We start from the raw sequence: 13,219 nt of genomic DNA on the forward strand, positions 1-13,219 counted from the left end.
CTCAACTCCTCCTGGCCTTCCTGACTCCACAGCACTTGGAGCACTGTGTTTGTATTTCTCTTGCCTAGCATGGTGCTTGGCACATGGTGGGTGAAGAGTGAGGAAGGGAAGGAATGAGTAAAGGATGAAAATAAGAAACTAGAAGAATTCCCGTTGTGGTGCAGCAGAGGTGAATCCAACTAGGAACCATGAGGTTGCGGGTTTGATCCTTGGCCTTGCTCATTGGCTTAAAGATCCAGCGTTGCCATGAGCTGTGGTGTAGATCACAGACGAGGCTTGGATCCTGCATTGGTGTGGTGTAGGCCAGCCCCCGTAGCTCTGATTGAACCCCTAGCCTGGGAATCTCCATATGCCACAGGTGTGGCCCTAAAAAGCAAAAAAAAAAAAAAAAGAAAGAAACTAGAGTTCAGGCTAGAGGAAATGTTATCAGCCTGAAGATAATAGTTAAAACCAGGATATGAGCTAAGTTAAATATTTGCTGAGGGTCATAGGACTAGTTGAGATTGAAGTTTCCTCAGCTTTAATCCTCAATTGTAAGAGAGCAATTAAGATTGCATACCACATACATTAATTTAACATGAGCTTTGTGGGAGTGGGATGGGAATTGAGAAACACTGCTTAAATCTATTTATCAACTGTTAACTTGGATACATCCTGATTTCAGACACCTTACAGTATAAAAAAGAATGAGGCTTAGAATTGAAGAAATATCATTTTCTTTCTGTTAGTGTTTGCCTGCAGACATTATTGCAGATGGCTCAGTTGTTCTGAACTCTTCTGTCCTCCCATCCCAGTCCATCTTGGCAGAGCCATTTTTCAAACATACCGGAGCACAGGAGCCATCTGGGGTGCTTTTTAAATCTAGTTATCAAGCACTGCACTAAAGATCCCAGTTCAGTAGAGGTAGGGCCTGTATTTCAACAAGCACCCAGGTGAATTTTCAGAGTGGGAAAGTTTAGGAAATGTACTCATTACCTGGGATGCTTTAGAAATACCATTATTTGGGGCCCTCCCTCCAAAGGTTCTGATATAATTAATATAAGTGGGCATCTGTAGTTGTAAAAATTCCCCAAGTAATTTTAATGTTTAGTTCTAGAACAGTTTCTCTGTTTTAAAATGTGCATGCAGATCATCTGGAGACTTAGGTAAAAATCACATTCAGACCCAGCAAGTCCAGGGTGAGGCTTGTGATTCTGCATTGCCAACAAGCTGCAAGTAATGGGGTGCAGCAACCACACCAGGAGAGAGTCACAAGGTTCTAGAGCTGTGCTGGCCAATACTAGCCACACATGATTATTTTGATTTAAGTTCATGAAAATTGAAAATTCAGTTCTTCAGTCACACTGGTGCTCATATAATTGTGTGTGGCTGGGGCTGCTGTATTGGACAGTGCAGCTCTAGAACATTTCCACCGTCACAGAAAGTTCGATTGGACAGTGCTATTCTGTGGCACCCTTTTCCTAGAATCTTGCTTGGATTGTGCACTTTTGGGACTTTGCTGTTTTCTGCTACATTAGGTTCAAATTCCTTCGTGTTACTCCCAGGCCTTCTGTAAACTGTCCCCATTTGTGACATATCCTATCCACCTTTATCTCCCATTGCCCTCCGTTGTGTAGCCTTCTTTCTGCGTGAGACCCTCTACCTCACCGCCCTACAGATATGCCCTGTCTGATTGGGGCTGTCCTGGAGAAGAAGGTGGGGCCCAGTAGCTGAGTCAGCCTTGGATCTGAGTTTTCAGGGCCTGGCACTTTGTAAGCACTCTCTTTGTATATGTTTAGTGAACTGATATTCTCTCTTGATAAATGTCCTGTAGCTTTCCAAATAGTCTCCATTCTTTTTTTTTTTTGTCTTTTTGTCTTTTTGTTGTTGTTGTTGTTGTTGTTGTTGCTATTTCTTGGGCCGCTCCCGCGGCATATGGAGGTTCCCAGGCTAGGGGTTGAATCGGAGCTGTAGCCACCGGCCTATGCCAGAGCCACAGCAACGCAGGATCCGAGCCGCGTCTGCAACCTACACCACAGCTCACGGCAACGCCAGATCGTTAACCCACTGAGCAAGGGCAGGGACCGAACCCGCAACCTCATGGTTCCTAGTCGGATTCGTTAACCACTGCGCCACGACGGGAACTCCAAAATAGTCTCCATTCTTAAGGCTCCCTTCTCCACAAAGCTTTTCCTGACTTCTCTAGGTCTGTGTTTTTCACTCTGAATCTTAGCATCTATCCATCCATTTAATAGGTATTTATTAAGTGCCTGCCACGTGCGATGCACTGGGAATATATTGATAAATAAGACAAACATAGTCTGGGAGTTCCCGTTGTGGCACAGAGGAAATGAATCCAACTAGGAACCATGAGGTTGCGGGTTCAATCCCTGGACTTGCTCAGTCGGTTAAGGATCCAACGTTGCCATGAGCCATGGTATAGGCCCGGATCCCACATTGCTGTGGCTGTGGCGTAGGCCAGCAGCTACAGCTCCGTTTGGACGCCTAGCCTGGGAACCTCCATATGCTGCAGGTGTGGCCCTAAAAAGCAAAAAAAAAAAAAAAAAAAAAGACATAATCTGATTCTATTCTCAGCAGAACTTATCTTTTAATTGGGAGGCAGTAGTAAACAAGTCAATAAGCAAATAAATACCTAATTATGTGTAGAGCGCAGTGATAGAGAGTAACAGGGGGATGTGCTTAGTGTGGACTGGTAAGGTCTCTGAAGAGCTGTCACAGAAGCTAAGTATGAGGAGTGAGGAGCCAACCATGTGTTGACTATTCCTCAGAGTCACCCTGTACAGATTGGCGTTTGCTCATTCTCCAGGATTTATTTATTTATTTATTTAGTCATTTTAGGGCCGCACCCACGGCAAATGGTGGTTCCCAGGCTAGGGGTCAAATCGAGCTGTAGCTGCCAGCCACAGCCACAGCAACGCCAGATCCAAGCCACGTCTGCAACCTACACCACGGCAATGCTTGGATCCTTAACTCACTGAGCAAGACCAGGGATCAACCTGAGTCTTCATGGATACTAGTCAGGTTTGTTTCTGCTAAGCCATGATTGGAACTCCTTTTTTTTTTTTTTTTTTTTTTGTCTTTTTAGGGCTGCACCCATGGCATATGGAGGTTCCCAGGCTAGGGGTCAAATCTGAGCTGTAGCTGCCAGCCTTCACCACAGCCATAGTAACTCAGGATCTGAGCAAACTGTATACCACAGCTCATGGCAACGCCAGATCCTTAATCCACTGAGTGAGTCCAGGGATCGAACCTGTGTCTTTATGGATGCTAGTCAGATTTGTTTCTGCTGAGCCACAGTTGTAACTCCAAACTTTTTTTTTTTTCTCTTTTAGGGCCGCACCTGCGGCATATGAAAGTTCCCAAGCTAGGGGTTGAATCGGAGCTCCATCTGCCTGCCTTAATCACATCAGGATCTGAGCCGTGCCTGCGACCTACACCACAGCTCAAGGCAGTGCCAGATCCTTAACCCACTGAGTGAGGCCAAGAATGGAACGCACAACCTCATGGTTACTAGTCAGATTTGTTTCCGCTGTGCCACGATAGGAACTTCTTTCTCCAGGATTTAATCTGTGCTGTTCTTTGATGTATACTAGCTTTGTCCGTTCAACTAGATTGCAAGCTGCCTGTGAGCTGTGACCATATCACTGTCATTCTGTGTACTTAGCATCATGCTAAGCGCATTGTGGTGTCAAATCAGCCTTCACTGAGTGAGACTCTACCACTTTTTTTTTTTTTTTTCATTTTTTAAAGTTTTATTGAAGTATAGTTGATTTACAGTGTTGTGCCATTTCCTGCTGTATAGCGGAGTGACTGTATCATATACATTCACATACACATACACATGCACACATATACATTCCCTCTCTTATGTTATCTTCCATCATAGTCCATCTCAAGAGACTGAATATAGTTCCTTGTGCTATACAGTAGGACCTCATTGCCCATCCATTCTAAAAGTAATAGTTTGTGGAGTTCCTGTTGTGGCGCAGTGGTTAACGAATCCGACTAGGAACCATGAGGTTGCGGGTTCAGTCCCTGCCCTTGCTCAGTGGGTTAACGATCCGGCGTTGCCGTGAGCTGTGGTGTAGGTTGCAGACGTGGCTCGGATCCTGCGTTGCTGTGGCTCTGGCGTAGGCCGGCGGCTACAGCTCCGATTTGACCCCTAGCCTGGGAACCTCCATATGCTGTGGGAGCGGCCCAAGAAATAGCAAAAAGACAAAAAAATAAAAAAATAAATAAAAGTAATAGTTTGGATCTACTAACCCCAAACTCCCAGTCCATCCCACTCTCTCCCCTTCCCCTATTGGTAACCATAAGTCTGTTCTCTATGTCTGTGAGTCTGTTTCTATTTTTTAGTTAGGTTCATTTATGCAATATTTTAGATTCCACACATAAATGATATGGTATGGTATTTGTCTTTCTCTTTCTGACTTACTTCACTTAGTATGAAAATCTCTAGTTGTGTCCATGTTGCTGCAAATGGCATTGTTTCATCCTTTTTATGGCTGAGTAGTATTCCAATGTATATATGTATCACATCTTCTGTGTGTGTGTGTGTGTGTCTGTGTCTGTTTGTCTGTCTGTCTGTCTGTCTCTTTTAGGACCGCACCCACAGCATATGGAGGCTCCCAGTCTAGGGGCTAAATCGGAACTGTAGCTGCCTGCATGTGCCACAGCCACAGCATCGTGGGATCCTAGCAGTGTCTGCGACCTAAACCACAGCTCACAGCAACACTGGATCCTTAACCCACTGAGCAAGGCCCGGGATTGAACCCACATCCTCATGGTTACTAGTCGGGTTCATTAACCACTAAGCCACGATGAGAACTCCTTCACATTCTTTCATCTATCAGTGGGCATTTAGGCTGTTTCTGTGTCTTGGCTATTGTGAATAGTGCTGCCATGAACATACGGGTGCATGTCTCTTTTTCAATTATAGTTTCGTGTGGATATATGCCCAGGAGTGGGGTTGCTGGATCGTATGGTAGTTCTATATTTAGTTTTCTGAGGAACTTCCATACTGTTTTCCATAGTGGTTGTTCTGGTTTATATTCCCACCAACAGTGTAGGAGGGCTCCCTTTCTCCACACCTTCTCTAGCATTTGTTATCTGTAGATTTATTAATCATGGCCATTCTGACTGATGTGAAGTGGTACCTCCTTGAGACTCTACCACTTTAAACCCTTAATTATAACCAGGGTTCTGTAGGGCCAGGACAGTCCCTTTGGCTTCCTCTCAGTTACTCTAGACATGTCTTAATTTCCTGAAGGATGCTTTTTTTTTTTTTTTGTATCGTGAGGAAAAACAAGTAGGCGTCCTAGTAGATTATGGGGAAATTGCTGTACAAACTAAATTTCGGCTCCTAGGTACCCTTTTTTCTTTGCTGCTTCATCTCTCAGACCAGTCTCCCGTTTGTTTTCACTGATTTACTAGCAGTATGGTGGAGAGAAGGCTGAATTGGCTTGTGGATTTATTCAGCCCTTCATATTGCACTCTCATTCTGTGCCAGGTACTGCCTCCTAACCAGAGCTAGTCAAGCACCATCCTTCGACCTCACCATGCATTCTGGTTCTAATCCTACCCCCAGGTAGCCAGAGAAGCTCTAAGCCTCAGTGTGCTTATCTTTCCAGTGAGGGTAATAATATCTGTTCTTCCTGCCATAGGTAGTCATGGGAGCCAGGTGTGTGAAGGAACTTGACAGTCAGGAACAGTCAGGTTGTTATCACTGTTAATCTGTGTCCTGAGCCATCCTTTGCCTCCTGCCTGATTACAGACTTGCCCCTTCCCAGCCATCTCACCCATTGCCAAGCCTATTTGTGGCTCCCAAGGCTTTTGCTTTCCTGTGCTCTGGGCTCATTTTCTAAGTCCTCATAACCCTCCCTCCCACTCCTATTCCTTCTTGTGTAGCACATATGAGTCGCTGCCAGCAGCACTCCGGCATGTGCCCAGGGCACTTCAGACACAGGCAGGCTGTTGTGTTAGCAAATAGCTTGGAGAACGGTGATGTGCCTGAGCTTGTCCTTGGCTCCTTCCCCATCTGCCAGAGGAAGCTGGTTTTCCTGACTCAGCCATTGTGCCAGGATAGTCTCTTAAGCTGTGGAATTGGAGGGGCATTTAGGAGGGACATTTGGGACAGGGGTAATGTTTTTCCAGCAAACTGTCAGTACCCCATACTGGACATGGCCCTTCCTGGCAACAGACTTCAAGCCAGACCTCAAGTACCGCAGTGCCCTGGAGGCCAGCCCACAACATGACATCGAATAAAGTGATCCTGGGCCTTTGTGCAATGATTTACCACTTAGCCTGTAATGGCCATCATCTCTTCATTCTCACAGCTCTGTGAAATAGGTATTCTTATGTTGTTTAGGTTAGGAGAAACTGAGGCTCAGGAAGGGCTAGTAGTTCTCCAAAGGCCACACAGCTATTAAATGACAGAGCTGCCATTTGAACTCAGGTGGTTTGTTCCCTAGATCCCAGTGTTGTTTCAACTATATTCACAGTTGCATGCCAAAACAAGCTCTTAACCTTTGTACCTGACATGTTACACTTAACAAAATACCTTTATGTTACCTCTTATAATGCTAAGATGATGTAAATAGGGCAGGCTTTTTTTTTTTTTTTTTTTTTTGCTTTGCTTTTTAGGGCCACATCCATAGCAGGTGGAAGTTCCCAGGCTAGGGATTAAATCAGAGCTACTGGCTTCTGCCACAGCCACAGCACTGCAGGATCCGAGCAGCATCTGTGACCTACACCACAGCTCATGGCAATACCAGATCCCCAACCCACTGAGCCAGGCCAGGGATCGAACTCACATCCTCATGGATCCTAGTCGGGTTCATCACTGCTGAGCCACGCTGGGAACTCCCTAGGGCAGGCATTTTAAACTGTTTCATAGATGAGAGGGTTGAGACGCGGTGTGGTAAATTGCTCCCCATCTCTGAGCTTGGTAGTGGCAGGGCTACGACCTGATCCAGCCTTCTGACTTCCAAGCCCCAGTCAGCACTTTGGTTCCACATACCACCTTGGCACCTGGACAGAGCTCTTCTCAAGGCCTTTCCCTTTAGTTACCCTTGCCCAGGAAGCAAGAACCCTACCTTCTCCCTCCCTAGAGCTCCAGGCTAGAATGTGGCCCTAGTCCATGACTCAGGTCTCTGTGATATTTGGGCCTCCCAACAGAGCTCTTACTCCTCTGTGCCCAGCCAGACAGTGTTCAGCACCCACACAGGCTCTGAGTACTCCCTCTGCCCATGGCAGTGCTGCCGAACAGCCCATTTCTCACTTAGGGAGAGGTTGAGCCAGCCATAGCCAGCTCAGTGCTGGGCAACAGTGAGGCCAAGGTACCGGGCTCGCTTCCCTAAAGAGCTTGCTGCCTTGCAGATGTGTGTCCTCCAACCAGGAGAGAAGGCACAATCCACACTCAATTCTGTTCCTGAGAAAAAAGTATACACAGAGTTTTGTTGTGGTGCAGCAGGTTAAGGGTCCAATGTTGTCACTGCTGTTGCTCGGGTTGTTGCATTGGCATGGGGTTGATTGCTGGGCCAGGAACTTCCTTATGCCATCCATGGGTGTGGCCAAAAAGAAAAAAAAATATGTATACATACATACATATACACACTAAAAATACTCTAAGCCCATTTCTTGTGGACAGCAGTGTAAGCACTGCTGTTACCATTTCTTTTCTTGGCCTCTCAAGTGTTGCCTGATCCTGGACAGTGCAGTAGGGGGAGCATGGCCCAGGAGGGTCCATCAGACATCCGCTGCAGCTCGGCATCAACCTTATTATCCAGTCTCTTGGCCCCTCTGGGTCCCACATTCTTCCTCTGTATAAAATGAATGGGTTGGATGCCACGGGTGAGGCCCTAAAAAGACCAAAAAAGAGCCTAAAGCAAAAAACAGTGTCACTTTGCTTATCTCCAGGCTTTTGTATAAATTCCTAATATGCCATAATACAAAGTAAAAATATACAACCACTATGAAAAACAGTATGAAGGTACCTTAGAAAACTATATATAGAACTACCATATGACCCAGCAATCCCACTCTTGGGCATATATCCAGACAAAACTTTCCTTAAAAAAGACATATGCACCCACATGTTCATTCCAGTACTATTCACAATAGCCAAGACGTGGAGACAATCTAAATGTCCATTGACAGATGATTGGATTACGAAGATGTGGTATATATACACAGTGGAATACTACTCAGCCATAAAAAGGAACAAAATAATGCCATTTGCAGCAACATGGGTGGAACTAGAGACTCTCATACTAAATGAAGTCAGAAAGAGAAAGACAGTTGTTCCTGTCGTGGCACAGTGGTTAACGAATCCGACTAGGAACCATGAGGTTGCGGTTTCGATCCCTGCCCTTGCTCAGTGGGTTAAGTTTCTGGCGTTGCCGTGAGCTGTGGTGTAGGTTGCAGATGTGGCTCGGATCCCGCGTTGCTGTGACTCTGGCGTAGGCCGGTGGCTACAGCTCCGATTGGACCCCTATCCTGGGAATCTCCATATGCCGCAAGAGCAGCCCAAAAATGGCAAAAAGACCAAAAAAAAAAAAAAGAAAAGAAAGACAAATACCATATGACATCACTTATATCTGGAATCTAATATATGGCACAAGTGAACCTTTCCACAGAAAAGAAAATCATGGACATGGAGAACAGACTTGTGGTTGCCAAGGGGGAGGGGGAGGGAGTGGAATGGACTAGGAATTTAGGGTTAATAGATGGAAACTATTGCCTTTGAAATGTATAAGCAGTGGGATCCTGCTGTATAGCACTGGGAACTATGTCTAGTCACTTGTGACGGAGCGTGATAATGTGAGAAAAAAGAATGTATACATTGTATGTGTGATTGGGTCACCTTGCTGTGCAGTAGAAAATTGACAGAACACTGTAAACCAGCTACAATGAAAAAAAATTAAATTATTAAAAAAGCAAAAGCAAAGTAAAAAAAATTTGATTACTGTTAAAAAAAAAAAAATGAACAGGTTGGAACAGATGCTCTCTGAAGACCCCTTCCAGCTCTATGGAGTGGCTGCCCCACTTCCCTCTCATGGTGTCTGTAAGGTCCCTCTGAACTGATTCTGTGGTTGCTAGCATGTTCACATTATCCCCAGCGTCTGTGTCATGGTGCTGCCACACTCCCCAGAAAACCAGTTGTTGCGCTCTCTGTTCCAGGGGATCCTTTCAGATGATCGTGGGCTGGCTGCTGCCCTCTGGAGAACCTTCTTCAACCAGAAATGTGAAGACCCTCGACAGCTTGAATTGTTGGTGGAGTATGTGAGGAAGCAGGTAAGCAGTCCCTCCACTCCCCTCCAGAGTTTCCTGGACATCAGGGCCTTCCTGAGGTCTGAGAATACTGGCCTTTCAGAGGATCATGAAAGGTTGAGTTCCCAGAGCCCAGCCTGAGGGAGTTCTGACCAAATTACATCAGCAGTGGGCACTGATGAAGCTCAACCTCTGTGGCTCCAGCCATGAGCCAGGCCAGGGGTCAGGGAGCAGGAAGAGAAGAATAAAGGGCACTGAGCTGTCTCCTGCTTCCATAAACCTGTAGTCGTCCCTTCACTGCCTGCTGTGTGTCCAGTGCTATCCTAGGTCCTAGGCACATAGTCTGCATGGGGTATAGAGCAGCCACTGTAGCCCCTTTTGTGTACCCACTTTGAGCCCCAGGAGTTTGTTCCTGGCTCCTGGCTTCTAACAGGATTGGGCTCCAGGCATCATTCCACAACATCCCATAAGCCTCTTCCCAGTGGGTGCTCTTTGTAGTCAGGCAGGGTCCCCCACTTCATTCTTCACCCTTCTGGCTGCCCAGGACTCCCTGACACCAAAGTTTCTGAGAGGAAGTCTGGGTGAGGACTGCTTAACTGCATAGTTTTCTTCAAGCCCGTGGAGAACTCACTCCTGTTCTCTGCCCCTTGATGATATATTGATGGGAACTCCATACTTTAGAGATGAGTGAGCTAAATGGCAGGGAAGAGGCACGTACAGGCTTTTCCAGGGTCTCTCATGAGCCATTTTGCACAGCTGGCCTAGAACCCTAAGCCAGGTGATTCATGTGGCCACTAGAGGCCTCAGCTGCCCCAGACAGCTCATCAGTTCAGGCTGTCCCATGAGTCACACCTTTGCTTCATGGGCTTGGCCCCTGGAGCAGAAGGGGCCTCACCTCACAGTTATTCTTACTCACCTGTGCCCACGGCCTTCAAGCCTCCGACAACCTGGAAACGGAAGGCCAGGCTCTGGCTCCCGGGAGAACACAGGGCCCGCAGCACCAGCTTGTTGATTACTGGAAAAACCACATACTAGGGCTCTTCAGATCCAGAGGGCAGAGAACCCCAGAAGCCAGGACTTCTGTTTGACCATTTTTCAAATCTGCCAGAGCTGGGAATAAGGCACTGTGGCCAGAGGACCCCACCCACAGAGAATTCTGAGACTCACACTGTTGACTGGACTCGCCCTCAGACAGGAGTAGCAATTGGCAAAGCAAAGGCTGTGTTTTCTGAGAGACCAGCCCAACTTTTCCATCTTCTGTGGTGGGCTTGTGCCAGGGGCCACGACCAGGGCAAGCCGGGACCTCTCCGAGGGCCTGAAGAAGTCCCATATTGCCCCAGTGAGAGGAAGGCGATAGGACAACAGTGATGGGACTTTTAGGGAAGCTGCAAGTTTTGAAGGGGACCCAGTTCTGCCAGCAAACCTTTTGAGTACCTCCTATGCCAGCCACTCTGTTAAAATAGCAGAAATTAGTAAGACCCAGTCCTGGCCTCAAGGATCCAGCTCATGATTTGGCAAGGAGGCCAGTGAGGCACAAGGCTAACCCTGGAATAAGTCGGTCTGTGATTCCATCCAGACAGGAACAGTGCTGTGGGGACTAAAGAAAGGAGGGACTATCTCTGAGCGAGTGAATCCCGTGCCATGATGCTAGTTGGTCTGATAGGTGTCTTGAGCAATCTGATTATATTGAGATACCAACCCAGGGGATGGGCAGAGTGGTGGCATTAGGAGCAGAAATGGCGTAATTGGAAAGGGGAGTGGATTTCAGTGAAGAAAGAGTCAGTTGATCTCCTTGCACTGGAAGACAGCTGGGCCTGTGGTGATCCAGAGCTGAGGTGGATGCCAGAGACTGGGGATGAGTTTGAGGGTCAGTAGCCTGAAAACGGAGCAGTGGGAGTGAAGGGATTCTTGGCAGAGGGAGTCAATCAGAGGATTCCTGCTACCTCCCCTTTCCCCTGCAGTTGCCTTCTCACCCCCAAATGGCGCCCCATCTTTCTGAATCCAGTGCTGACTGCTGCTCTGATCCCTAGATCTCAGCCTAGATTTTGCCTGTTCTTGAAAGCACTTCTCAATCTGTTCCCCTCCTTCTTAGCAGGAGCCTGGGAATTCTCCCAGAGATGCTTTTATCACCTAAGACCTGGCTACTCATTGGATCACAGGTGTCCCCTCCACCTTGTTCAGGGGTATAAACTCTCCCGGCCATCCCAGAGGGGTGCAGCTGGGGCCCACTAACCATGGGGTCAGGGCCCACTAGAGGACAGTAGAGACATGCATATTTTTTTTAAAGTTCCAGTGGCCAACAGTGTACTTAAGTCCTATGGGGTGCAGTTACTGTTACTGTCCCCTTTCTCAGACAAGGGAACTAAACCTCAGAGAAGGGAATTGGCTTATCTTGGGTAACATCACTACCCTGAATGGACGGACAGACAGACAGACACACACACACACCCTACCCCAAGGACATATCTCCCCTCCCTAGAAAGTTCTTAACAGTCCAGAAAGTCAGGCTTGTGTGTTTGTCCATTCCTAGGCACAATGGGAAATTCTTGGGGAAAAAAAAAGATCTGGGGAAGCTTTCCCAGTGACTTGTTTCTTCAGACTCCCTTAAGTGAAATAATCTGAGAAATCATAGACCCTCCCGGGTCTGGGAGTTGGGATGGTCAGAAGCCCCTCATGCCCCCAACCCGTGAGAGTCTCCTCTGGGAGATTGGTTCCTTATCCCACCTCATGTCTGCCCTGCCCTTGTCCCTCCTCTCCTGTTCTCCTGGTTGCAGATACAGTACCTGGACTCTATGAATGGTGAGGATCTGCTTCTGACAGGGGAGGTGAGCTGGCGCCCTCTAGTGGAGAAAAATCCTCAGAGCGTCCTGAAGCCCCATTCCCCAACGTATAACGACGAGGGTCTTTGATGCCGGGTCCTGCTGAAAAGCTGGCCAGCTAGCTTTGAGGAACTGCCAGAAGAGAGGTGCCTGTTTGGCGCAGGATCCTGCAGAAAGTGGCCTGAACTGACCTTTGAACAGCATCTGTCAAATACCTGGCCCCATCTGTGTTGATTTTCCTCTTAGTATGCCAGGGAGTCTGATCTAGTAGGATACAGTGCTGGGAGAACCCTGAGCTGTACTGGAGTGTCCTCTCCCTCAACAGAAGCCCTGAGCAAGAGCTGCCCAGCACATACTCCCCAAGTCCCCTCCAGGACTATGTGATTGACCGTTTTCCCCAAAAGCCACAGAAGGGAATGAGGGTAGGTTGGAAAGGGGGGACCCCCACCCCACCCCCAAGGGCCCACTGTGGCCTGAGAGCAGTTCGTAACACTGCTGAATCAAGACGGGTAACCCTCTCTGTCCTCCGGCTTTGAACCATTGGGTTGAGTTGGCCATTAAAAGAAACAGAGACTTATCTCTGCTATAGCTCTTTATTCCCTGGTCTTTTAGAAACCTCCCTGCGAGGGTGGATGCAATGAGCTGAGGAGCACCGCCTAGCTCACTTAGAGACAGGGAGAGGGCGAGGGCCAGGTGGGTCTCTGCTGCTAATTTGCCTCCATTTCATGGAGATGTCGCCGTTCTGGCCAAGGCACAGCCTGCTGTTGAACGGAGTGAGGACCATGCCATCTTTCCTCTGTTGGCTCCCCCTTATATACTATAGTGGGGAGAAGAGGAGAACATTCTTCCTGACTTAGTGGTATGATCCCGGACCCAGCCCCATGCCCAGCCTTCTACCCCCTTCCCAGCTCCTGGAGCAGGTGCTGCAAGAGCCATCCTGGTCTGAGCTCTTGGGGACCAGTCCCCTCCTCCCTGTGAGTACGGGTCATCTCTTGGGGGATTTTCTTTAAATTGAAGAAGGGGGCAGAGGACCATTTTGCCCTTCCTCCCCCCACATCAAACTTCCTTCATTTAACTTGCAATAAAATGAGTCATATAAAGAAACTCTATATGGGTGAGGTATATCCCAC

At 47.7% G+C, this 13,219-nt stretch overlaps 1 protein-coding gene across 2 annotated transcripts in view; it reads left to right on the forward strand.

The window, feature by feature from the left end:
* Positions 1 to 12,666, forward strand: part of LOC125122642 (ubiquinol-cytochrome-c reductase complex assembly factor 1) — a 115,007-nt gene extending 102,341 nt beyond the window's left edge. For both annotated transcript variants that reach the window (XM_047771234.1, XM_047771235.1), the window contains 2 exons: positions 9,181 to 9,294; positions 12,045 to 12,666. In XM_047771234.1, coding sequence (XP_047627190.1) covers positions 9,181 to 9,294; positions 12,045 to 12,179 — 249 coding nt within the window. In that variant the 3' untranslated portion in view covers positions 12,180 to 12,666. The remainder of the gene's footprint in view (positions 1 to 9,180; positions 9,295 to 12,044) is intronic.
* The last annotated feature ends 553 nt before the right edge of the window (positions 12,667 to 13,219 follow it).

This window comes from Phacochoerus africanus, chromosome 3, assembly GCF_016906955.1.
Source record: "Phacochoerus africanus isolate WHEZ1 chromosome 3, ROS_Pafr_v1, whole genome shotgun sequence".
NCBI classification, from domain to species: domain Eukaryota; kingdom Metazoa; phylum Chordata; class Mammalia; order Artiodactyla; family Suidae; genus Phacochoerus; species Phacochoerus africanus.